Raw genomic sequence first — 27,999 nt, forward strand, 5'->3', positions numbered from 1 at the left:
GTCTCAAAAATAAATAAACATTCAAAAAAAACCCCACTTCATCCCAAACTTAAATACAGGCACAATGATGATTGTTTGATTTTTTTTTTTTTTAAATACCATCCCAGAATGTTTTCTAAGAAGCCTGCTTGACCTCATTGGAAATTTTGGGGCATGTAACTTTGCTGGGCTTTTGGGTTGTTTTTTTAAAATCTTTTTTAACATTTTATTTTATTTTTGAGACAGGGAGAGACAGAGCATGAACAGGGGAGGGTCAGAGAGAGGGAGACACAGAATCTGAAACAGGCTCCAGGCTCTGAGCTGGCAGCACAGAGCCCGACGTGGGGCTTGAACTCACGGACCGTGAGATCATGACCTGAGCCGAAGTCGGATGCTTAACCGACTGAGCCACCCAGGTGCCCCAGCTGGGTTTTTTTTTTAAGTTTAAGTTTATTTATCTATTTTGAGAGAGAGAGAGAGAACACTAGCAGAGAAGGGACAGAGAGAGAGGGAGAGAGAGAGAATCCCAAGCAGGTTCTTCACTGTCAACCCACGTGGGGCTCAAACTCAAAAACAGTGACATCATGACCTAAGCCGCAATCAAGAGTCAGACACTTAACCAACTGAGCCTCCCAGGCGCCCCTGCTGCTACAGAATTTTTAACAGTCCTCAGCCCTTGGAGGTATGGACAGCTCACAGCCAGCCAGGTGAGGGACGGAGGGTTGTCAGGACTTTCTTGTCTAGCAGAGAAGCTAACCCAGAGGCGACACGGTTATACCCCATAGAAAGTTGGCCCATCTGGTACGTAACTTGGCAATTATTATTGCACATTCCTTTCCAACTGACTATATAAATCCTTATTCCTCAGACACTCTCACACAATCAGCAATTTGGCTTCCTTCTGGATCCTTCCTTACTACATTGAATAAAATTTTAACAAATGCTAGCATGTATCTTCGTTTGAGAATTGTGTTTTTACAACCCTGAAGATAAAATATTGGTTAATCCTTTGAATTATTTGCCTAAATGGACACAACAGTTATACTGTAACCCTAATGTCTACAAGATTTTAGAAATGACTGTACTAGCATGTTCTAGTGAAGACAAAGAATATCAGAGAGGGATTTTTAATCTCCCTTTATGTTAGTTTCAAGAAGTACACACAGGAAGGTTGAAACTAAAAAGAGAAAAAAATTATACACAAGATGAATAACAACCAAAAGGAAAAAAATGCATGACTTTCTTAATATCAATCAAAACAGGCTCTAAAGCATGTAAGTATTCCTAGAACTACAGACCAGTAAAAAGTTCAGTTCCTCAAAGTTCAGGATTACCTAATAAAGTAGCTTTACATAAAACTGCAAGAAGAACTGAAAAATACATCACCAGAATAGAAGATTTTAATTTCCCACTTTGGTAATTGTTAGATGACACACACAAACATTTGGTTAGAATACTGACTACAGAATCCACAGATATAATACATTTGATCCAATGGGCACATACAAACACTACACAATTGCAGGTAACATTCTTTTGAAAGTCAAGTCTTTGCCCCAAATAGTCAAAGTAATATTGAAGAAGAAAACCAAGGCAGGAGGTATCACAATCCGAGACTTTAGCCTCTACTACAAAGCTGTAATCATCAAGACAGTATGGTATCAGCACAAAAACAGACACATAGACCAATGGAATAGAATAGAGAACCCAGAATTGGGCCCACAAATGTATAGCCAACTAATCTTTGACAAAGCAGGAAAGAGTATCCAATGGAAAAAAGACATTCTGTTTAGCAAACGGTGCTGGGAGAATGGGACAGCAACATGCAGAAGAATGAAACTAGACCACTTCCTTACACCATACACAAAAATAAACTCAAAATGGATGAAAGACCTAAATGTGAGACAGGAAACCATCAAAACCCTAAAGGCGAAAGCAGGCAACAACCTTTTTGACCTCAGCTGCAGCAATTTTTTACTCAACACATCTCCAAAGGCAAAGGAATTAAAAGTAAAAGTGAACCTCACCAAGATAAAAAGCTTCTGCACTGCAAAGAAAACAATCAACAAAACTAAAAGGCAACTGACAGAATGGGAAAAGATATTTGCAAATGACATATAGGATAAAGGGTTAGTATCCAAACTCTATAAAGAACTTACCAAACTCAACACCTGAAAAACAAATAATCCAGTGAAGAAATGGGCAGAAGACATGAATAGACACTTTTCCAAAGAAGACCTCCATGTTGGGATGAGCACTGGGTATTGTATGGAAACTAATTTGACAATAAATTATATTTAATACAAAAAATAAAATAAAATAAAATTTTTAAAAGACCTCCAGATGGCCAACAGATACATGAAAAGATGCTCAATGTCACTCATCATCATAGAAGTACAATTCAGACCCCACTGAGATACCACCTCACACCAGTCAGAGTGGCTAAAATTAACAACACAAGATACTATAGATGCTGGCAAGGATGTGGAGAAACAGGAACCCTCTTGCACTGTTGGTGGGAATGCAAACTTGTGCAGCCGCTCTGGAAAACAGTGTGGAGTTTCCTCAAAAAAACAGAACTACCCTATGACCCAGCAATAGCACTACTAGGAATTTATCCAACAGATACAGGAGTGCTGGGTCATAGGGGCACATGTACCCCAATGTTTATAGAAGCACTTTCAACAATAGCCAAATTATGGAAAGAGCCTAAATGTCCATCAACTGATGAATGGATAAAGAAGATGTGGTTTATATATACGATGGAATACTACTTGGCAATGAGAAAGAATGAAATCATGCCATTTGCAGCAATGTGGATGGAACTGGAAGATATTATGCTGAGTGAAATAAGTCAGTCAGAGAAAGACAGATACCATATGTTTCCACTCATATGTGGATCTTGAGACACTTAACAGAAGACCATGGGGGAAGGGAAGGGGGGAAAAATAGTTACAAACAGAGAGGGAGGAAGGCAAACCCTAAGAGACTTTTAAATACAGGGAACAAACTGTAGGTGGAGGGGGGGTGGGGGAGAGGGTAAAATGAGTGATGGGCATTAAGGAGGGCGCTTGTTGGCATGAGCACTGGGTGTTGTACATAAGCGATGAACCATGGGAATCTACCCCAAAAACCAAGAGCACACTTTACACACTGTATGTTAGCCAATTTGACAATAAATTGTGTTAAAAAAAAAAAAAAGAAAAGAAAGTTGAGTCTTTGAAAAAAACTGATAAAACTGACAAATCTCCAGCAAAATTAATCAAGAAAAAAGAGAGAATGCACAAATAAACCATAAGTAATATTAGGAATGAAAATGTGGGCATAATTAGAGATCCAGCTTGGATTTAAAATATAGAAAAGGGTATGGCCACCTGGATGGCTCAATCAGTTGAGCATTGGACTCCTGATTTCAGCTCAGATCATGATCAAGCCGCGAGTTGAGCTCCACGCTAAGCGGCTAAGCGGTGAGCCTGCTTGAGACAATCTCTCTCTCTCTCTCTCCCTCTCTCGTTCTCTCTCCCTCTGCCTTTCCCCCACTCATGCAGCGAACATGCACTCTCTCTCTCTAAAATAAAAAAAAATTTAAATACAGAAAAGGGGTTAAGAGGGGAAACTAAACACATGTAGTTAATTATGCTCCTCCTGAAATCCCATTAAATGGGAAGCATTTTTTTTTAAAAAAACCATAAATCCACAGAGATAGTACCAAAAGACAAGAGCAACCCCAAATTTTGGGTTCCTAGGAAGTAGATGGGCAGGATCCCAAGTCTTACACCAGCCATGGGATAAACTGAGAACTGACCAAATTTGTACCACTAAAATCCTCAAAATTCTCAGGCACTGCCAGCACCAAACCCGGAGTAAAGGGGGTGCCAAATGAGGGGGGATTGGGTAAGAGCTGTTGGAGAAGACGTAGTGCCCGAATGCCCACCTCCATTCCATGTTCCACACGTTGAAGACAGGAGTCCTCTCTGGGAGCAAGGAGTTGCACAAATTATGTCCATACCAGGTCTGACTCCAGAAAGATGGCAGTCAGGCCTTTGCTATATAGGCAGTAGGCTACGTCTTCTCTGGGGAGTCTCACCCACATCAAGACACTGGCCTGTGGGCTCCCCAAGCAGGAGCCAATCACCCTCAGCTCCAAGCTCCATCTGGCTCAGACACTCCAGGCAGAGTCCTCATTCCCCTAATCCAGCTCTCAGACATGGACAGACCAATGATTATCTGTGGAAAGCTGTTAACATGAAAGACAGAGAGCCAAACAGGAAAAAAAGCAGCTTGGAAGGGGAACGCAATTTTTTTGAAAGAAGAAAAAAAAATCGATATATCCCCAAAGGGTAAGAGAGGCTGCTGCTCTATGCAAAGAACAGGCAAACAAAACACAAAAGATCTCTCAGAAATGCGAATGATTCTTAATTTATTTTAAAAGTTTTCATTCTTAATTTTTTAGAAACTTGAAATTAAAGAATTTTTTAATATTTATTTTTGAGAAAGAGGGAGAGAGAGAAACAGACAGAGCGCTAGCAGGGGAGGGGCAGAGAGAGGGAGACACAGACTCTGAGGCAGGCTCCAGGCTCCCAGCTGTCAACACAGAGTCTGACGCGGGGCCCAAACCCACAAAGGAAGAGATCATGACCTGAGCCGAAGCCGGACGCTTAACCAACTGAGCCACCCAGGTGCCCCCTAGAAATTTGAAATTTTTTAAAAAACAGCAAATAATGAAAAATTCAATAAAACAGAGGATAAAATTGATGAAATCTTTTTGCAGAGAAGGGAGCAGAGATAAAATGAAAATTATGAGAAAAAAGAGACAAATAGAGAGTGATTTCAAGATCTGAATAATAGGAGTTCCGGAAATAATACAAACAACATCTGAGTAACTGGAATTCCAGAAAGAAGAGAGAAAGTGGGAAGAGAGTAAACACCCTGGCCCAACTTATTTTATGGAGTGACCTGGCTGTGTCCCCCCACTGCCTAACCTCTCAATTTTTCTGCTCATTTTCTGAACATTCAGTTGTTTGGTTAACTAGATGACAGTCTTAGACTAAATTCATTTCCTGCTTTTGTTTTTTAAACTTAGTAAGAGAATGCTACCCAAAAAAAATGCCAATAAATTTTATTTATTTTTTTTGACAGAGAGAGAGGGGGCACAAGTGAGCAAGGGGCAGAGAGAGAGAATCCCACAAGGGGCAGAGAGAGAGAGAGAGAGAGACAGAGAGACAGAGAGAGAGAAGCAGGGCTCACCCAGTGCTCGTATTTTACCTGAAGTGGGGCCAATAAAGTTTAAAACTTAAGTGAAATTGGGGCACCTGGGTGGCTCAGTCAGTTAAGTGTCAACTTCAGCCTAGGTCAGATCTTGCCAGTGTCATGATCATGCCATTGTCATGATCTTGACAGCTCAGAGCCTGGAGCCTGTTTCAGATTCTGTGCCTCCATCTCTCTCTCTGTGCCTCCCCATTCACTCTCTCTCTCTCTCAAAAATAAATGAACATTAAAAATTTTTTATTTTAAAAACTTAGGTGAAATGGATATATATTTCTAGAAAAATTCAAATTTCCAAAACTTATTCAAGAAAAAATTAAAATCCAAATAGCTCTATAATCACTAAACATAATAATAATAAGGTGATGATGATATAAATGAATAGCTTAAATTGTCCCACGAAGAAAACTCCAGTGGCAGATGGTTTTACAGATAAGTTCTATCAAACATTCAAACAAAAAAGATCATGGCTAAATTGCACAATCGTTGTCAAATATTAAAAAGAGGTAAAATTCCCCTATTCGGTTTATAAGGTCAGTGTAACTTTGACACCAAAACTTTGGAAACTAGTTGGCATTACCTAGTAGTGTTGACAATGTATAACCTGTGAGCCAGCAATTCTGCTCCTGGGAGTGTTCTCAACTCTTGCATAAGACCTTCAGGAGGCCTGGACAAAGTGTTCATACCAGCAAAAGCAGAAACTACTGAAATGTCTCTCAACAAAGAAAAGGATAACTAAACTGGGATGTATTTATATCACAGAGTGATATATATATATATACTGAAATATATATATACACTGATATATATACTGAAAATGTTGTACATGTTGTACATGGGTGAACTTCAAAAGCATAATACTGATCAATAAGAAGCAGGTTGCTGAAGACCTGAATCAATCAATCCATGTTAGGTTCAAAACTAACAATGCAACCAATATATTGTTTAGGGATACATGCACATGTAATAGAACTTTTATTTTTTAGTGTTTTTTTTAATGTTTATTCATTTTTGAGAGACAGAGTGCGAGTGGGGGAGGGGCAGAGAGAGAGGGAGACAGAATCTGAAGCAGGCTCCAGGCTCTGAGCTGTCAGCACAGCCCCGACACGGGGCTAGAACTCATGACAAGAGATCATGACCTGAGCCGAAGTCAGATGCTTAACCGACTGAGCCACCCAAGCACCCCTAGAACTTTTTTTAAGTAAGGAAATTGTTTACACAATGTTCATGATCATGTTTATACATATGGGAGTGAGAGAGGGGAAAACACAAAGGCAGGATGTATGTGACTATGGTAAGTTTCAAGGACACTGGTGATGTTCTAATTCTTAAGCTGGGTGATAAGGGACACATTATTCATTTTATTACTTTTTGTAATCACATCTATGGATTATATACACTCTTGTTTGATGCATCTCTGTCTCTCTGTCTCTGTCTCTCTCTCAACACACACACATACACACACACACACACACACACGCACATACAACCATGACATACTACAATGGACCTAGGATATTCAAAGCCTGCATCAGAAATTACAGGGTTGAAGTCAAGCCACACAGTAACAAGGCAATGAGTCCAGGGGAACATAAAAATAATTCAAAGCTGCTATTTTCACTTAAGGCAAGATGAAAGAGAACAAGCTGGGAGTGCCACTGAGGTACTTTAGATGAGAGTAATTTAGACATTGGGAAGAAATTTCCTTGCTGAAATGACAAAACATCACCATAAATTGCCAAGTAAATGTGTAATGATATTCAAAACAGGGCCAAGCAGTTATTTTTCTTGGGTTGGTCTGAGGCAGAGCTAGTCAAGCGATTTTAATCCAAGGGCCAACTCTGTGCCACTACCTGGAGCTGCCAGGAATACTGACGTGAGAAGAATTCCAACTGACCTGATCTGTCACGCTGGATCCAGGAACTGTGCCTGCACCCGTGTGGTCCCAGATGTTGGGGGGTGCCCAGAGGTGAAGGAATGAAACCACACAATCTTGAGTCTTACATTTTGCTTCTAGTATTCTCTGGGCATTAACGGTCAAGAATATGTGCATCAGAGAAACAAAAAGTAAAATTCATAATATTTAAATGTGTATTATATATTATATTAAATCTATACTTTGTATAAATATTAAACCTTATAATCGGGCACCTGGGTGGCTCAGTCCATTAAGCATCCAACTTTGGCTCAGGTCATGATCTCACAATTGTGAGTTCATGCCCGGCATCAGGCTCTGTGCTGACAGCTCAGAGCCTGGAGCCTGCTTCAGATACTGTGTCTCCCTCTCTCTCTGCCCCTCCCCTACTCACGCTCTCTCTCTGTCTCTCAAAAAATGAATAAACATTAAAAAAAATTTTAAACCTTATAATAATATGAGATGGGTTATAATTGGTTCAGTCATTTGGATAACTATTTAGCAAGGGTATCCAACATTTTTTTATAATTTTAAGTTTTTTATTTTAATTTCAGTCTAGTTAACATACAGTGTTCTATTAGTTTCAGGTGTGAAGGGTATCCAACATTTAAATGCAAATCCCCATTGAGCCAGTAATCTCACTGATAGGGTTGTATACTTGCATGTGTGTAAGTATATATTCAAAAGTATGCCTTGAAACATTATTTGTGAAAACAAAAATAAAAACCAGCCTGAGTGTCTATCCCTCAGAAGCTGACATAAGACATGGTACACCACTGGGATAGGCTAACCCTGAAATCATTTACAAGAGTGCACGCCATCTATATGCCCTTGCTGCAGGAAGATCCCCATGCTGCTATCAAATGAACAAAGAAAAGTTCAGAACAGGATTTGTGCTTGTCCCATTTGTGCCTACATGGGCAAAAACTAAATATACAGGTGTAAATTCTGATGGAGACTGCTAGTGGGCCACTAAAACCTGTTACTCCTTCTTCCTGGGCATGTGACTAGACCACACTCCCAACCTCCCTTGCAGAGAGGTGGCTTGCAGGACACAAACATGCTGGTGACTCAGCTCCAACCTTGAAGATAGAAGGAACCTGGCAGAACCACCTGCCAATCAGGAAAACTCCCATTTTCTTTGCAGTCTCTAGATTACAGTTAGGTCTCTGTTCTGCAGCCAATCTTTACCATAGTATTAGCATGTAAGTATGAATACAGCTATGATTTGTCTATATTTTCTGGAAGGAATCTCAAGACATTTTAATTTTCTTTTAAACATTTATTTTTGAAAAACAGACACAGAGCACTACTTGGGGAGGGGCAGAGAGAGAGGGAGATACAGAATCTGAAGCAGGTTCCAAGCTCTGAGCTGTCAGCACAGATCTCAATGCAGGGCTCGAATTTGTGAACTGTGAGATCATGACCTGAGCCGAAGTCGGACACTTAACTGAGCCACCCAGGTGCCCCTCAAGACATTTTTAATACTGGTGACCTTCACAGAGCAGCATAAAGTAAGGGCAGGGCTGGGAAGAGGACATTATTTTGTGTGTGTGCCTTTCTGTACTGCTTGAGTTTTCTAATTTTATGCCTGCATTACTTTTATCTTTAACAGGAATTATCTGGACAAAGAAATGATGGACTTTTGCTGTTTTCTTCTTTATATCTCTTTAAATTGAAAAAATACACTTAAACAACATTAGCCATCAAAGAAATGCAAATTAAAACCAGAATGAGACATCGCCAACCAGCTATTAGAATAGCTATAATAAAAAATAGTGACTCCACCAAATGCTGGAGAGCATATGAAGAAAATGAATTTACTTCTCTATTGCTGGTGGGCAAGGTACAGTCACTGGGAAATAGTTCAGCAGTTTCTTAAAAACAAAACAAAACAAAACAGAACAGAACAAAACCAGAGGCTCCTGGGTGGCTCAGTTGGTTAAGTATCTGACTTTGGCTCAGATCATGATCTTGCTATTCATGAGTTCAAGCCCCATGTCAGGCTTTGTGTTGACAGCTCAGACCCTGCAGCCTGCTTCAGATTCTGTGTCTCCCTCTCTCTCTCTCTGCCCCTCCCCTGCACTCTCTCTGTCTCTCTCAAAAATAAATAAAAACATTTTTAAAACACTAAAAAAACTAATCATGCAACTAACATACCACCCAGTAACTGTACCCTGGAGCATTTATCGCAGAAAAATAGAAACTTCTATTCACACAAAAACTTATATACAAATATTTATAGCAACTTTATTCGTATTGCCAAAAACTGGAAACAACCTAACTTAGATGCCCCTTCAGTAGATGAACAGTTAGACAAACTGGTACATTCATACCATGGAATACTTCTCAGCCATAAAAAGGAACAAACTATTGATACCAGAACCCAGATGGATTTCTAGAGAACTGTGCTGAGTGGAGTGGGGAAAAGCAAAGCCAATCCAAAAAGGTTTCATAGCACATGATTCCATTTATATGAGATTTTTGAAATAACAAAATTATAGAAACAAGGGCAGATTAGTGATTGCCAGGGGTTAAGGATGAAGTGGGGCATTTGTGTGGAGTGGGTGGGTGCTGCGTGGCGCTTAGCTGGGTCCAAGGTCAACTGGGAAGTGATAGGGACTGGCCATGTTTGGGGCCAGGAGGGCAGCTTTTGGTCTGGCACAGCAGTCACACATGCTCCTTTAGGGAGCCCCTCCTGTGACTGGGCAGTGCTTCCAGGAACCCTGAATGGCTGGAGCCCTGGGAGGCAGTAAATATGTTGCCTTTGATGTAAGCATATTTGGTTGTTTGTAATTATTGGGATTTTCTTGTAGCCTCCAGTAACTGGAGGTAGATGAAGACTACAGATCTCCTCCCCCACAACCCAGCCAGCAGATGATGAGTTACAAAATGCAAGCAAGCCTCCAACCAAATTCCACCACACAGAAACATTTACTAGGAAGCCAGCATCAAAACAGTCATGAACCTGTTCTTATAGATCAGTGGATCCCAGCTCTCTGTTCCTTAGGCATTCTGTGAATGCCTTGCATGAAGTTCTTCCCAGGGGAACATGACAATGTGCTGGGACAGAATACAGTCAGCCTTCTAGTGGAGTCAGGAATCCTCCACTAAGTGGTAGGACAAGGGACCAAATCAGTTCAAGGCCTAGGGCCTACTCTGCCTCACTCACGGATACAACATCTCTGTTCCTACAAAAGTGGAAGTGCCTGTACAATATTTCTAGCCAATTCACCTATCTTCAACTGTATTTCTTCAGGAAGCTCTTTGTAACATCTGTTAGGCTAAGGGGAAAACCATCTAATGAAAGTCCTGTTAACTTAAGCATAGATGTAGATGAACTTTGATTTAGCATCTTTAAAAATTAACTAAAGACTGGATTTAGCTACAGTCCTGGCCAGAAACAGCACTGTCAAATTGGATAACTTTAAGAGAGTTTAATTAAAGAATGTTTTACAAAGTATAGGTATGGCATAGAGAAACCACAATACTCTGGGGCTAATAACAGCAGAGCCTCTTTCCCCTGTGTGCCCCAAAGAGTTAGGGAATGAAGAGTCACCAGAATGGGAGAAGACAGCTGTGTGGAACAGATCACCTGACAGAGCTACACCTGCAGCAGAGGGACATAGCTAGCCCTCTAGACCCACAGGGAGACAGCTGGAAAAGAACTCCACCTGACTCTCCTCTCCCTGTCTTATCTGTTGCCAGTGTCTCCCACTGGCCAAACCCACCTGAAACCAGAGGCCAACTGAGCCCGTTGGTGCTGGTCAGCCTCCTGGGGCACAGAACAGGGTGAGAAAAGGCAGAGGGTAGGTCTGGAGGGGCAGAAAGTAACCCAACACACACCACCTTTAGTTTTAACTGATAACCAACCACTGCAGAAATATGGACTAAAACTCACCTAACTTAAACATAAATTTACCATATGACCCAGCAATTCCACTCCTAGGTAATCTACCCAAGAAAAAGGGAAACCTGTATTCACACAAAAACTTGCATATGAATACTCACAGCAGCATTATTATACAGACTGTCCCCCACTGTTCAACTTAGGATTTAACAACTTTATAATGGTGCAAGAGCAATACATACTTTGAATTTTGAATTTTGATCCTTTCCCAGGTGAGTGATATGTCATCCAATCCTCTCCCATGATGCTGGGCAGAGGCAGCTCCCAGTCAGCCAGAGATCATGAGGGTGAATGACCCCTACACTAACAACCACTCTGTATCCACACAACCATTCTGTTTTTCACTTTCAGTCCAGCACTCCATAAATTACATAAGATGGTCAATACTTTATAATAAAATACGCTTTGCTTTAGATGATTTTGCCCAACCACAGGCTAATGTAAATGTTCTGAGCTCATTTAAGGTAGCCTAGGCTAAGCTATGATGTTTAGTAGGTTAGGGTTATTAAATGCATTTACTACTTATTGTATTTTCAACTTACAATGGGTTTGTAGGGATTTAATCCCATTGTAAGTTAAGAAAGATCAATATAACCAAACAATGGGAATCCAAGCATTCATCAACTGGTAAGTGAGTAAACAAATGGTGGTATATCCATACAATAGAATATTATCCTGCAGTAAAAATGAAAACACCACCAACACATAACAACACTGATAAATCTCAAAAACATAACGCTAAGTGAAAGAAGCCAGTCATATTGTGTGGTAGCATTTATACAAAATGTTCAAAAAGCTCAGTAGCAGCCCACAGCTGGGATGGAAATAGGGGATTAAGTGTAACAAGGCAGGAGGGATCTTATTAGAATCTTACTAGGGTGATGGAAATGTTCTACAACTGGATGGTGATGATGGTGAACAACTTGGTTAATTCACTAAAAATCATTCAATTGTACACTTAAAACAGGTGGGTTTTATGGTGTGTGAATTAAATCTTAAGAAGCTGTTTAAAATAAAAAACTGACCCACATGCCTATCATATTATCAATTCTAAAGTATTTTATTTTTTAAATTTTTATTTATTAGTTTTGAGAGAGAGAGAGAATGAGAGGGGTAGGGGAGGAAAGGGCAGTGAGAGAGAGAGAGAGTGAGAGAATCCCAAGGCTCCACACTATCAGTGCAGAGCCCAACACAGGGCTCAAACCCATGAACTATGACATCATGACTTGAGCCAAAACCAAGAGAGTCAGATGTTTAACTAACTGGGCCACCCAGGCACCCCTATGCTAAAGTACTTTAAAGTAAATTTACATTCACTTTAACCTATGATCTCAAGCCATAAAGTATCATCACAAGTCCTACCCCTGGCCTGGAATCTGTACAATGAGGAGTCACTTTATAAAAAGATAATCAAGATCCAGACATATAAAAAAAGATAATGAAGGGTGATCCTCTACATCTAGTGTTCACTTTAAATAGTCAATTTCTTTATACATTTACACATGACGTACAAAAAAAGTATATTTACTGATGGTTTGTCTGGAACACAGCTATTATTTAAAAGGAAAAGACACAGAAAATCTCTCAAAGACATTGATGTCAATTTTGGCTGACTCTAGATAAAGCTCCATTCTGGCCAGACTGAGCAAAGGAGGGGAAAGTGGAAATGAGGTTCTCTAAAACAAAACATCTTCAGCTGTGCATGTCTCATGCTTTCCTCAAAAAATAAGAAACAACCACCACAGAAAAAACAAGTTAAGAAGGTGACCCCTAAGGTAAACTATGGGCTCTGGGTGGTAATGAAGTCATCAGGGTGGGTTCGTCCATTGTAACAATGTCCCACTCTGGTGGAGTGTATGTCAACAGTGTGGTGGCTGCACATGTTTGGGGTTAGGAGATATATAGGAACTCTCTGTGCCTTCCACTCAATTTTGTGGTCAGCCTTAAACTGTCCTTAAAAAGTAAGTCTTTAAAATTTTTAAAATAAATGGAAAATAAAAAGATTGAAAAATAAAAACCAAGGACTGTCCCATTTCAAGACTGACTCTGCTAGAAAACAATAGATGTTGACAAGGAAGTAGAGAAAGGGGAAGCCTCTTACCCTGTTGGTGAGAATACAAACTGGTGCAGCCACTCTGGAAAACAGTATGCAAGTTCCTCAAAAAAGTTAAAAATAGAACTACCTTATGATCCAGCAATTGCACTACTACTATTTACCCAAAGGATACAAAATGCATATTCAAAGGGATACATGCACCCCAATGTTTATAGCAGCACTATCAACAATAGCCAAACTATAGAAAGATCCCAAATCTCCATTGTCTGATGAATGGATATATACATATATATATATATATATATATACACAATGAACTCTTACCATTTGCAACAATGTAGATGGAACTAGAATGTATTATGCTAAGTGAAATAGGTCAGTCAGAGAAAGACAAATATCATATGACTTCACTCATATATGGAATTTAGGAAACAAAACAGGTGATTATATGGGAAGAGGGGAAGGAAAGAGAGAGGAAAGTAAACCATAAGAGACTCTTAAATATAGAGAACAAACTGAGGATGATGGAGGGAGGTGGGTGGGGGATGGGCCAAATGGGTGATGGGAATTAAGGAGGGCACTTGCTGCAATGAGCACTGGGTGTTATATGTAAGTGATGAACCACTGGGTTCTACTCCTGAAACCAATATTACACTGTATGTTAACTGACTGGAATTTGAATAAAAATAGGGAGAAAAAAGAGAGAGAGAGAGAGAGAGAGGAGGGAGATTTCAAAGTGCTCAGGAAGAAAGAAAGAAAGAAAGAAAGAAGAAAGAAAGGCCGGCTTTGTCAGTGATATCCCAGAGTTTTCTCTCTTCCTGTGGAAAACAACCCCCTCCCTCCCCACCTCCAACCCTCATTTTGAGCCTTGGAATCCATCAGAATGGTGGCCAAAGAATTAAGCACCTTTGTCTCACAATTCATTTCATCAGCCTCCTGAAGAGAAGATTGTCCATTAAATGGAAAACAATTTGCATTTTTAGCACAAAGGATGCTTGCTTCCTGGTGGGCTTCCAGCCTCTCCAGAATTGTGCCATTTCTCTCAAGAGCCACAGACATTTTAAAGGTTCTATGTGAAGTGGTGTGGGCCAGGAGAGGGAGGGAGAGGGCAGAAAACACATATTTGTCTGGGACAGCATTGTTCCCTTTGTCCACTCGAGCAGGGCTCAATTTTATTTCCAGAATGTCCAGGCTGACAGGCTCCATATGTGGGTTTTGCCTCTTTCCCTTCAGGGAGGTAAGCCACAGAAGCCCTCCCTTTCCCAGAATGCACTGTGGCACCGTGCTAAAGAAGAAGGGCTGCTGCTGAGAAGAATGTGCCCCTTTCCTTCTTTATGTTAGGGCCTGCCTCAGGGAAGGTACTTGCTGCTAATCTCTAACAGGTGGTGGGAACACAGAGAAAACAAGGCTTCCTCTGTATGGCAATGAATAAAAGAAATTCAGGTGCTTAAAGAGCAAAAATGGTGTGAAGACAGGGTGAAGCAGTGGCCTCAGAAGGGTGGAAGAGTAGACCCCTCTCCTGCTTCCTCCCCCTGCCCATCCTCACCACAATTGTTTTCCACCTTGTTCCAGTACTGCTCAAGATTCCTTTAGCAGGAGGCAAAGCTTCTCTTGCCACACTAAATATAAATACAGATTAGGTTAAAATGTAATATAGAATAGGCTTCCAGGAAAATGGAGAAGTACTTTTCCCCACTCCTACCATGATATGCAATTAAATTATGCAACCTGGACATAATACATAAAATAAACATAAAAAGATTCCAAAAGATAGGGAGATCAGCTAGGGGCCTCAAGACCCAAGAAATAAAATAGTGGTGATTTCCTGGGTTTTCTTTTTGCCTCACATATTCCAAACTTATTGGTGAAAAATTGGCAATTCAGAAACACCACAGGTGCAGACCTAAAAAGTCCCAACAAAAGCCTGCTCTCTCTAACCAAAGGACCAGAAAAGACACAACTTAGTAAGGCAGAAAACTTTAAAAAGAACAGCTTTACTCAAGGCAAACAGCTCAAAAAAAAAAAAAAATCTGTGGTCCCACCCCCACCCCCAAAGGCTGAGTCGGGAACTGAGACTTCCACCCTGTGAGACTGCTGGAACAAGTGTCCCTACCCCCTACCAGGCTGGCATCAGAGAAGGCTGAGTAGAGAGACAGGACATTCATCCCAGCCACCCCTTCCCATGTCAGCAGCCCTGAACTCTACTTCCACCTGGCAGTGCCAAGGCCCTCCATCCCTTCTCTCCTCTCCCTTCCTGGGATAGTAAGAGAGGAAGCCTAGCGGAGGGCCAGGGCTTTCATTACCACCCCAATGGTATTGAAGCCATCTCCTCCAATTACCATTGGCAGCCTCTTGGGGAGCAGGAAGGAGGCATTCTTGCCTCTCCCACGCAGAGTGCCTAGCGGGGAGCCAGTACCCCCACCCCCACCCAGCAGTAACAAGGAGGAAGCACCCTCTAATGGAGGCCAAGTGCAAAGCCTGTGGGGCTTCTACCTTACCTGGTAGGAACATGTTGGCACCTCTCCTCCCCCTGCTGAAGCAGTGTTGGTATAGACCCCAAACAGATTTAAACAAGATTCAGAGTCTCATAACAAAATACCAAAAATGTCCACAATTCAAAAGTCAGTCATCATACCAAGAACCAGGAAGATCTCAACTTGATGAAATAAAAACAATCAACAGATACTCACATCATGATGACACAAACATTAGAATTCTGACTAGGATTTTAAAGCAGCTATCATAAGAATGCTTTGACAAGCAATTACAAATACTTTTAAAACAAATGAGAAAAGAGAAAGTTTTCATAAAGATATAGAGGATATAAAGAAAAGCCAAATGGAAATTTTAAGGCTGAAAAATAAAATAAATGAAATTAAGAACTTGATAGATGGGCTCAGTAGCTGAATGGAAGGAACCAAGGAAAGAATCATGAACTTAAAGATAAAATAATAGAAATTACCCACTCTAAGCAACAGAGAAAAAAGTACAGTGAAGAAAAATGAACAGCATCTCAGAAACCCATTGGACTACAAGAATCTAACATCCATGTGAATGAAGTCCCAGAAAAAGAGAAGAAACCTGGGCAGAAAAAAAATATTCAAAGAAATAGTGAGTGAATTCAAGAGTCTGAGAGAACCTCAAGCAAAATAAATGCAAAGAAATCCACTCCAAGAAACATCATAACTAAACTTCTGAAAACTAAAGACAAGGGAAAAAATCTTGAGAACAGTGAGTGAGCAAACCTTACTTATGGGGAAAAAACAATTCAAATTACATTCATTCACCAGAAACCAGATAGGCAAGAAGGAAGTGGCACAATATTTTTCGAGTGCTGAAAGCAAAGGACTATCAATCCTAAATCCTATACCCAGCAAAATTATCCTTCAGGAATGAAGGGGAAATCAAGACATTCTCTGATAAAGGAAAACAAAGAGACCTACCCTAAAAGAATAGCTAAACGTAGTTCTCTAAACAGAAAGGAAATGACTAAAGAAAGAATCTTGGAACACCAAGGGGAATGAAAGGACAATGGAAAGAGTAAAGCTATGGATAAGTACAAAAGAAAAAGTAATACATGGGAAAGGAGTAACAGTTTAAACATCTAATAATATAATGGCTAACATTAGAGAGCTTACTCTAGGCAAAGCATTTTGTTCACCTTATCCCATTAAACCTTTCCAAAAGCCCCAGTGGAATTACCACCACCTCCAGTTTATTAATGTGGAAATTCTGCAGTAAGCATATGGAGTAGCATTTGAACACACAAATGTCTTGGGCTCTTAACCCTTGTGGTCAGTCTGCAGCATCCTGGACTCTGAACTGCTTTCCTTGGAGAATTTTAGCAGGAAGACATGAACAGCCTCTCTGGAAGGCAAAAAGCCTGAATGAAGGAGAAGTAGGGATCCCAGAAAATTGTTTAACACAGACTTAGGAAAAGAACAAAAGGAAACAAAGAAAAAGACTCTACAAGAAAGAGAAAAGCAAGAATTAGTATGTAACAGAAACAATTTAGAACTTCAGAGGTATCTTTTGTGCTAGTAAAGACACAAAAGCCCAGAAAGGATGGGCAACTTGTCCAAAATCTCCAGACAGTTAGTGCCACATTGAAGACAGGAACCCACAGCTCCTGACCTCCAGGCCATTGTTTTTGGAAACAGTAAAGAAACAAATGGCTAAGGAGGACATGGTCTCCTCTAAGTCGAAAGAAAGGTATCTGAGTCTTAAGACATCAAGGAGACCATTAGGTCAGCATGAATTTGAGGAAAGAATCTGGAAAATCATGAAGAAAGCACCTGGATTTCAAAGCAATCCAGAAAACTGAGAGGTAAGGCCATGGATCTTTTGGATGAGGGATTAGGCCCTTTCCAGAAACCTGGTCGAAGGTAGGCAGTAGTTATATAACAGGTGATATAGTTCTAATGCAAATAGCTAGAAAAGCTTTCCTTCTGATTTTTGGGTAAGGAAGACACAAGGCTTTGGAAAGTGGTGGCTGATCGGTCTCCCCAAACTCCACACTCAAATATGACCACCCACCTACTGAGTGTTGGGCACTACCGATCATCAGAAAGTTGCTATGTACAAATTAGGATAAGAGCAAAGAACCCTTTAGCTCAAAAAAACAGAGTTGAAGCAGAATGTCAGTACCAAAGAGATGATCATTGGAGGGTAGGGGACAGACCTGAAAGAGTGCTAGAAGCTTTTTCAACTGGCATGATTTAGGTTTGTTGACATTTTAAAAGTTTCTATCAAGTGCCTCCGATACACGTTGTGCTGTCCATTTCACACAAGATGGTTAGGCGTCTATCAGGACGCAGGCCTTTGGGGACCAGAAGACACATGCGTACTGCACTGTTGTTGAATGTGGTTTTTGTAACTGAGTGCTTTTGTTATATTTTTAAGATGTTATTGGTTTTTTTCATCCTCATAATTTCCAGGATTCTTTCTGTTTCTTCCGTTGTATTTTACATGGTTCTAGGGGTCGGTGTAATAGTCATGACGAAGAAATAAAATAATAGGAATTCCAGAAAACAATATTTCATTAATAAAAATGTGGAATTTGTAAGAATAATAATCATAACAACAATGACAACATATGCTGTAAGTACATTTTTTAAAAGTATAACTACCCCTATATCTGTCTATCTGCAGATAAACAAGAAGCCTGAAAGGAAATACTCAGAGACACTAATCATATTCCAGTGGCTCTCAGCCCTAACAGATCCTCTCTTTGTATAATATTTTATAATGCCCATTAATCTTCTGGAAATGAAAGTTATAGATAATATGTCCTTCCTACACAAATAATTTTTTAAAAATCAATATATGCCCCAGCTACAACATAAGGATAAGTAATAGGAAAGTAGTTCATAGTTTTAATTGTATTTGGGTATATAAATTCTTATGGTACAATTACACTAGAAAACAACAATGCCCCCATGAATTCCTAAAACAACTCCTAAGGGGTGATACTGGTACCACTGAGTATCATAGTGTTTTTAAAAAAGGTATCCAGAGGGTGAGATTATGATTTTTAAATTTTCTTTTTTATCAAAAATATTTTCCTTCATAAATGAATGTCTATTGCTTTTGTAAGCAGAAAACTAGAGTTTGGGGTGAGGGGGTCACGTGATCATGATATGTTCAACTCAAGGGAAGGGGAAATTCTCCAGGAACACAACTTACCTCAAATGAATAAGCTTTCCCAATCCCATCTCCCGCTCCAGTGATCACTGCAAAAAGAAGAAATGGTCTTAAAGGGCAGAATTAATCTTTAAAATGCTCTCTCTCACTGGCTACTTTTTTTTGCAGGCTTACTGCCTAAGGCACAGTATTTCAAAGCAGCGCCCTTTCACTCTACAGCACTACTCCACTCAACTCTGGAGCTTCCAGCCCCGACTCCCCTCACTAAACGTTCAAAATGAAGCTTTTTTTTCTTGGAGGTGTTGGTGAGGCTGTGGAAGAAACCCTCCAAAACGAAACAAAGAACCTCAGCCAGGGAACATTTCGCTCAGACCCCGGACAGTGTGCCCTATTATCTCTCTACCCACACACCCAACTATCACTGTAAGACATTTCAAGGTTCTTCCTAAAAGTGGAGTTCTTCCCTCTTCCCATCCCACCCCCCACAGGAGAACAGTACTCAAAGCCCATGGGAGATAAGAAACTGAACAAAGAGGAAAACACAGAAATGCAAAAAGAGGATGCGATGACATAAAGAGACCTGAAGACTCTGCATTCCCTGTATCTATTGATTAACATATAACAATCAGATGGACCTTCTAGTCCTTTTATGTCCAACATTACACACTTATTTCATGACTAAGCTCTAGGGTAAACCTCAGTCGAGTGCATGTCACGATTTCAAACTGTTCAGTATATGCATATCTGCAATTCACCTTTGCACAACAATCGAAGGGTATGCTTTCCAAAAGTATGAAGAGAAGATACATTTAGTTTATTGAAAAGTAAGGACCAGCCAAGCTGTACAAGCTTTCAGAAACACATTGGCAGTGCATGCTCCTTTTCATAACTGCTAATGGTTTAATCTGCTCACTTGGGTACTTTAAGGTGAATCCATGCATATTACCTGCTCCTCTTGGTACAGGTGCTATGCTCAGGGTGAACTTCTGCTTCCCCTTCCTCACCGTTTTGGGAATCTTCAAAATCACCCAATACAAGGTCTGTACTATAGTTAAGATAATAACATCAATAAATGGCTGGTCTCTAGTGAGGGCTTACTTTCTGCCATGCACTGTTGCAAGTGTTGCAAGTGTTTGCAAGTGTTTAGCTAAAACACTAAAACAGTAAAACACTAAAACACTTAAATCATCTCATTTAATATTCAAAACAAACTCATAATGCAGGGACCATTATTTTCCTCAGTTGATAGAGGAGAAAGCTGAGAGAAAGTAACTCAGTCAAGGTCACGTTGCTAAAAATGATGACAACAGGGTGTGAAACCTGCCTATCTGAATTTGGGGCCACAAGTCTATAAAGATACACCAGTGACATAATTTTCTAATCAGTCACAGAGTTCTGAAGAGTTGAAATTTTTGGTCTTTAGTCATTGGATTTTCTTCTCATTCCCCTTCTTGCTCTTGTTCTGTCTTCTCTCCCAGATATCTGCCTATGCCCAAGGACATTTTACTCTTGCTAGTGATAACTCTATTCAATATTGACTCAAAGGACAGATTAAGATTATGAGTTTTTTAAGTTTATTTATTTTGAGAGAGACAGAGAGAGTGCAAGTGGCAGAGAGGCAGAGAGAGAGAGAGGGTCAGTGAGCAGAGGGTCACTGACAGGGTCAGTGAGCAGAGCCCGATGTGGGGCTCGAACTCACGAAATCATAAGACCGTGACCTGAGGGACGCATAACTGACTGAGCCATCCAGGCACCCCAAGATTATGGTTTTTTTCAATGTGAACCAACAACTACTCTGGTCTCTGACCCCATGTGAACTTTTTTTGGAGTGTGTATTCTCAGAAGGGCTTGGCCCTGCATTGACGGGCAGCCATTGTGCAGAGTTCTAAGCACCACCCTACCCCCATCCACCTGCCAAGCGCGTGGGCATTGGGAATCTGTGTGAAGTAGGACGTTTGGATCCAGAACACTCAAGTTCAAGCTATTTAGCAAGTTCTCTGGAGATAGCATACTGCCCCAAGAGCGAAGGAGTGTTCACCAACACACACACAAACACACATTTCAAATATAACATGCAACAGTTAAAAACCCATTTTTCATTCCAAACAATTTTCATATGGTAATGTTTTTATCTGTGTTGCTTAGGTTGTATGGTTGTCAGCTTTAGCAAATAAAGATACAGCATGCCCAACTAAATTTAAATTTCAGGTAAACAAAAAGTAATTTTTTAGTACACGTATGTCCCACATAATATTTGCGATGTCATATACTAAAAAATTATTCCTTGTTTATCTGAAATTCAAATTTAACTCAGTATCCTATATTTTATCTGGCAGCCCTATAAGGTTGTTTGTAATCTCTCCTATTTAGCCTAGCATGGTACTTTTAAAGCTGCTTAAATTCTTTTTTTTTTTAAGTCACTAGATTTCTTGGATTTCTTCATGTAACCTTAGCACTTCATTCAAGGAGATGCTGAAACCATGCCTCCTGCTTTTCACCTTAAGCCCAGTCATGGGGCTGAAAGTCTGCGTGGTAGTTCCAGAAGGCAAATCCCATTAGTAGGCAGTGATTAATCTATTTGGGACACAAACCAGACCCAGATTCCATATCTAACCATCTCAAAAATGTGTCCCTATAGGGATCTTTGTTACTTTGATTTTGTAATACCTTCACTTCATGAAAAGGTTCAGAGAAATGTTTTTAAATAAAGTGAATTAAAATTATTTGTATTTCCGATTTTGAAACACCCTTCCACAAAGTGGCAGTACCCAAGGCCTTCAAAAATCTGTAGAAAAGGATGCAGAAATTTCTGTCAAATTTGTTATTTATATCACCAGAAACTCCAAAAAAGGAGCCAACCAACTAGTAAGGTTGAGAGGGCAAGCACAGAGGCAAGAATTGAGTGGCATTCTTCCAGCTAATTCTCCTCATGCCCCACATCTGGTTTTTTAAGGAATTCCAATTTCACTCTTGCTTTCCAGGCACCCAAATAAAAGTCATTCAAAGGCAGTATATCTTTGCTCTCAAAAGCAAAAGATGCAGTTTATGTTTTGAGACGTAGATAATAATAAGCAGGAACAACAAGAAACAAGAGATGGAAAGCTGTTTTTACCTGCCCATTGTCCCATTGACTTCAAGAAAGACCTTGGCAAAACTTTCCAGAAGTGCAGAAAAATACATTTGGAGAATCTCACACACTTCACCAGGTACGCCAGGCACGCCAGCAGCCCTACAAAAATGAAGAACTGCTCCAGAGCTACCCCCATGACTGCACTGGACCAGCTTCAGACCTGGCCTGGCCCCTCCACAGCCCTCCAAGGGCGTGGCTGCTCCGGAGGCGTGTCAGTCACCCTTTGGAGTTACCAGCTGCATTCCACTGTGTGGAGACATTTAGATTAGAGTAACTTCTTTACACAATCCTCTGATTCACAGGCTTTGGAATAAAGTATTCTTTCTAATATTTTTGACAGCATTGTTGGGCTTTTGTGACCATGGGGGAGCTGGTGAAAAAGCAAAAGGACATGAAGAAAGATAAAGCCCAAAGAAAAATGGCCGCCCAGGTTCTCTCCCGGAATTTGGAAGCTAAAAATGCATGCTAAGAAGGATACAGAATCCTGGAAGTCATGCATTTATTTATTCAACAAATATTTACTGACTGCCTACCAGGTAGCATTGCTGTTCAAGGTATTGGGAATACATAATAATAAACAAGACCATGTCACTGTCGTGGGGGAGCTGAGATTCTAGTAAGGGAGACAGACAATATGCAAATAAGTAAGATAATGTCAGATATCAGTGCCATGAATAAGTGCTATTGAGTGACCTGTTCAAGCGACTAGTGGACAATTACTTTAGAGAGTGTGTTCAGGAAGGGATCCTATGGAGAAGCAGCATTTAGAGCTGAAATTTGAATTAAGAGACAGAGCTAGCCCTATGAAGATGAGGTTCCCCATCCAGGCTGAAGGAACAGCTAGCACAAATGCCCCGAGAGAGATCCATGTATTTGAGGAATAAATAACACTACATAGCAGAAGGAATGGTCTGTAGAGAGCAGAGAAAGAGTCAAGTAAGGTGGAGGCCTGGGGAGGAGCCAGATCCTCTAGGTGAGGAGTTTGGACTTTAGTCTATAAGCAACAGGAAGCCAACTGAAGAGGCTCAGGCAATAGAGTCATATAACTTGAATCATGCTTTTGGAAGGTCAGTCTGGATGCTAACAGATCATGACCTTTTGAGGGTGGGAATGGAGGGTGAGAAAGACAACCAAAGCAGGGGGTGTGAGGAGACAATGGCAGCCATCCAAGAAGACTGTCCCAAAGCTCAGACCTTGACCCTCTTCTCTTTCCTATCCATGCTCACTCATTTGGTGACATTACCTGACTTTTAAGTCAGCACTTTAAGTCAATTGCTTGACTTTAAGGACTTTAAGAACTCTCTCTATGTTGAGGACCTCCAAACATATAATTTCAATGGTAACCCAGGCTGGTCATCCAGACTTGCATATCTAACTGCCTACTTAACACCTTCATTTGAATGCCTAAAAGGCATCTCAAATTTAATGTATATAAAACTGGCTTCTAAGATTATCTCCAAATGTGAAAACTGCTCCTTTTTCAGACTTTCCTATCTCAGAGAATGGTAATTCTCATCTTCCAGCTATTCAGATTAGAAATCTTGGAGATATCCTTGACTCCTCTTTCTCTCACATACCGCAGCCAGTCTGTCTCCTATTGACGAAGACTGGATTTGTTTTCAGTTTTAGATTACACTGAACAACACTGCTGTTGATATTCTTGTGTATCTACGTTATTATACATGTGGAAGTTCCTCCCTGTCTCTGTCTCTGTCTCTCTTTGTCATATGCACACACGCACACTCACACACATGATTTCTGGGTCCCACATGTTATATATATGTACAACTTCAATTCTACTAGTATATTGGTCAGATCCACTCAGAAGACACAAACCACACAGCAGTTTGAACAGGGACTATTAAATTATTAACTATTTATAGGGAATTAGCTACTAAAAGGTCACATAAAAGAACTCAAAGGAGTCTAGGGCTAAAGGAAAGTAAGAAACAAACAAATGTGAACCCAAGGCTGGGTTTCAGACCTCACCGGAAAGAGTGTGATTGCAGCCAACTGGATGGTGAAGAAGTTCTCTGGGTTGCCTGAGACAGAGCCCTTCACAGTCAGGAGGATAAGACTGGTTGGCAGGGAATTGCTGCCTGAGACTGGAAATCCCCATGGAGATATTGACAAATGTGAGGGTGCTGTAGAACTCACTGAAGTGAGCCCTACTGTGACTCAATTTAGGAAGAATTGACATTTTTGCAATATTGAGTCTTTCAACTATAAACATGGTCTATGTCTCCTTTTAGGTCTTCTTATTGTCCTTCTTAATGTTGCTCAATAATTTTTTATAATTGCTCCTAAAATTCTTGCAATCGTAAAAGTTTATATTAAGACAAATATCAAAAACATACAAAAGTAGGAGACTAACTTAATGAACTCCCATTTACCCATACTTTATGAGTAACTATAATGTAACATAAGAAACTATAGCATATTAAATAAATGCCCTTTATTTACTGTGCTTTGTGTACCAGAAATTAACTGTCATTTCATTGGCCATTGTTAGTTTGTATATACCCACTTTCCTTACCCTCCTCACTCCATGACAGCAAGGACTCTTTAAAAGAATAACATAAAAGCTGGGGTGCCTGGGTGGCTCAGTCGGTTAAACATCTGACTTCAGCTCAGGTCATGATCTTGTGGTTTGTGAGTTTGAGCCCTGCGTCAGGCTCTGTGCTGACAGCTCAGAGCCTGAAGCTTGCTTTGAATTCTGTGTCTCCCCCTGTCTCTGCCCCTCCCATGCTCATGCTCTGTCTCTCTCTGTCTCTCAATAATAAATAAACATTAAAAAAAATTTTTAAAAGAATAACATAAAAGCAATATTGTTGTTACAACTGAACAATTAATAGTAATTCTCTGGCACTATCAAATATTCAGTCAATACTTAGACATCTCTGATTGTTCATTCATATTTTTAAGTTGACTTTTGAATCAGGATTTTTCTTAAAAGCCTACACTTTACATTAAGTTGATGTGTTTCCTACAGGTACTCTCTCCCACTCTTCTTAAAAAATTCTTGGGGTGGGGCACCTGGGAGGCTCAGTTGGTTAAGCATACGACTTTGGCTCAGGTCATGATCTCACGGTCTGTGGGCTCGAGCCCCGTGTCAGGCTCTGTGCTGACAGCTCAGAGCCTGGAGCCTGTTTCAGATTCTGTGTCTCCCTCTTTCTCTGACCCTCCCCTGTTCATGCTCTCTCTCTCTCTCTGTCTCAAAAATAAATACATGTTAAAAAAAATTTTTTTTAAATTCTTGGGGCACCCGGTGGCTCAGTTGGTTAAGGGTCTGACTTCGGCTCAGGTCATGTTTCCCCAGTTTGTGGGTTTGAGCCCCATGGCTCTGTGCTGACAGCTCAGAGCCTGGAGCCTGCTTCAGATTCTGTGTCTCCCTCTCTTTCTGCTCCTCCCCTCCTCACACTCTGACTCTGTCTCTGTCTCTGTCTCTCTCCCTCTCTCTCAAGAATAAACATTAACAATTTTTTAATTATTTTACTAGCATTTACTTGTTAAAGAAATTAATTTTTTTTATTTCATAGATTATTTCACATTTTGAATTTTGCTGATTACTCTCTATGGTGTCACTTAAACATGTTCCTCTGTCCCCTATATTTCCTCTAAACTATTAGAACTAGAGCAAGGACAGCAAACTGTTTCTTTAAGAGGATAGATAGTAAAGATTTTAGGGTTAGTGGGCTGAAGGGTCTCTGTTGCAAACAAAGACCCTGGCCATTGTGGTTCAAAAGCAGTCACAGGTATTTAGTCACAAATACAATAACTATATGAATGGGTGGATCTCAAGAGTATTATGCTAAATGAAATAAGTCAGAAAACAAAAGACAAATACTGTAATATCTCTCTTACATGTGTGAATATAAATACATGTTTATAATTTATATATAAATAATGTATTAATAATTGAATAATAATATGTGAAATATATACCTATATATACACACTAAGCCCATAGATGTAAAGAACAGATTGATGGCTGCCAGAAGTAGGGGTTGAGGGATGGAAGAGATGGATAAAGTGTTTTTGTTTTTGTTTAGTTTAAATAACTTAAACCTTTTTAAAAAGAAAGTAAGAAAGGGGTTGAGGAGAGAGATGTGCAAGAATCATGTATAATCAAAATGTTCCCACCTTCTCTGAACTTCAGAAGTTATAAATGCCTAAATAACATAGTCTAAGTCTCTATTCTACTGCCATCAAGGAGTTCAGTATTTTATTTTATTTTTTTTCAATATATGAAATTTATTGTCAAATTGGTTTCCATACAACACCCAGTGCTCATCCCAAAAGGTGCCCTCCTCTATACCCATCACCCCTCCCTCCCACCCCCCATCAACCCTCAGTTTGTTCTGTTTTTAAGAGTCTCTTATGCTTTGGCTCTAGGAGTTCAGTATTTTATTAGGTTTTTCCTCCTCAAGTAATATTTGGGTACCCCTAAAGAAACTCTTCCCCAAATCATCTCCTTCCAGCCAGGCAATTCTATAGTCTCTGGGTCAGGACAATGCTCCTCTTCTGCTGGTCACTCCTTGCCATCCTGTTGCTTATCCAGGCTGTTGTCTCTCTGCTTCTTCCCAAGGGCAAATAAAAACATTTCATTATAAAACAGCTTAAATCTACATTTAAGGGGGAAAAAATAATGCTGTAGACCAATAATTCAGCTAGCTATATTCAATTTTTATTCCAAAACAGAATATTTAACATCTCAGTCTGAAGCATTTGCATATATATATATATATATATATATATATATATACACACACACACACATACATACATACATACATACATATATGAATTTAATGGGAGTCAGAAGTGGTAGATGCATTAGCATTACCAAAAGATTCATCAAAATGTTGCTTCTGGAATTAAAGAACAGTCTGCACCCTAAAATACAACCTTCAAATGACAGTTCATTGTAACCCTCCAAATGACAGTATTCCAACTTGAAAAAATTTAAGACCTTGTCTCTACCAGCTATAGAGGTGGAAATGTAGACTTTGTTAATCAAAGAGAAATTTGGTAATAAGTGATGTGATCCCTGGATTTTGTTTACATGTACAGAAACAGTTATCATCAGCTTGGCTAAGCTGGAGCCAAACATATACTGAAAGAGAAGTCTAAAAGGTCCTTGGCAGAGAAACTGTGTGCTAATCTGATGACTGAAACTTCCTACCTTGAGTTAAAATGTCCATACTACCCAAATTAATCTACTGATTAATACCTGCAGCATTTTTCACAGAACCAGAACAAATAAAACTAAAATTTGTGTGGAATCACAAAAGAACCTGAATAGCCAAGGCAATCTTGAGAAAGAAGAACAAAACTGAAGTTATCACAATTTCAGACTTCAAACTATACTACAAAGCTGTAGTAATCGAAACAATATGATACTGGAACATAGATCAATGGAAGAAAACAGAGAGGCCAGAAATAAACCAACACTTATATGGTCAATTAGACTATGACAAAGGAGGCAAGAATATGCAATGGGGAAAGATAGTCTCTTCAATAAATGGTGTTGGTAAAACTGAATAGCTACATGCAAAAGAATGAGACTAGACTATTTTCTTACACCACATACAAAAATACCTAAATGTGACATCTAAATGTGAGACCTGAAACCATAAAACTCCTAGAAGGAAACATAGGCAGTCATCTTTTGGACAGCAGCTGTAGCAACATTTTCTGGATATGTTTACTCAGGTAGAGAAACAAAAGCAATAAACTATTTGGACTACACCAAAATAAAAAGCTTTTGCACACCAAAGGAAACCATCAACAAAATGAAAAGGCAGCCTAATGAATGAGAGAAGATATTTGAAAATGATATATCCAAAAGAGGTTAATATCCAAATAATATAAAGAACTTATATAACTCAACACCAAAAAAACAAATAATCCAATTTAAAAATGGGCAGAGGACCTGAATAAACATTTTTCCAAAGAAGACATACAAATGGCCAACAGACATGTGAAAAGATGCTCAACATCACTAATCATCAGGGAAATGCAAATCAAAACCACAATAAGATATCAGCTCACACCTGTCAGAATGGTTAAAATCAAACAGAGAGGAAATAACATATGTT

The 27,999-nt window shown here is 39.8% G+C and overlaps 1 protein-coding gene across 2 annotated transcripts in view; it reads right to left on the reverse strand.

Moving 5' to 3' along the window:
- HSD17B3 (hydroxysteroid 17-beta dehydrogenase 3) overlaps positions 1 to 22,264 on the reverse strand; it is a 51,212-nt gene extending 28,948 nt beyond the window's left edge. For both annotated transcript variants that reach the window (XM_049634340.1, XM_049634330.1), the window contains exons 1-2: positions 21,881 to 22,264; positions 18,811 to 18,857 (exon numbers count right to left, since the gene is read on the reverse strand). In XM_049634340.1, the coding sequence (XP_049490297.1) occupies positions 18,811 to 18,857; positions 21,881 to 22,034 (201 nt within the window). In that variant the 5' untranslated portion in view covers positions 22,035 to 22,264. The remainder of the gene's footprint in view (positions 1 to 18,810; positions 18,858 to 21,880) is intronic.
- Positions 22,265 to 27,999: the final 5,735 nt, after the last annotated feature.

This window comes from Panthera uncia, chromosome D4, assembly GCF_023721935.1.
Source record: "Panthera uncia isolate 11264 chromosome D4, Puncia_PCG_1.0, whole genome shotgun sequence".
Lineage (NCBI taxonomy): Eukaryota > Metazoa > Chordata > Mammalia > Carnivora > Felidae > Panthera > Panthera uncia.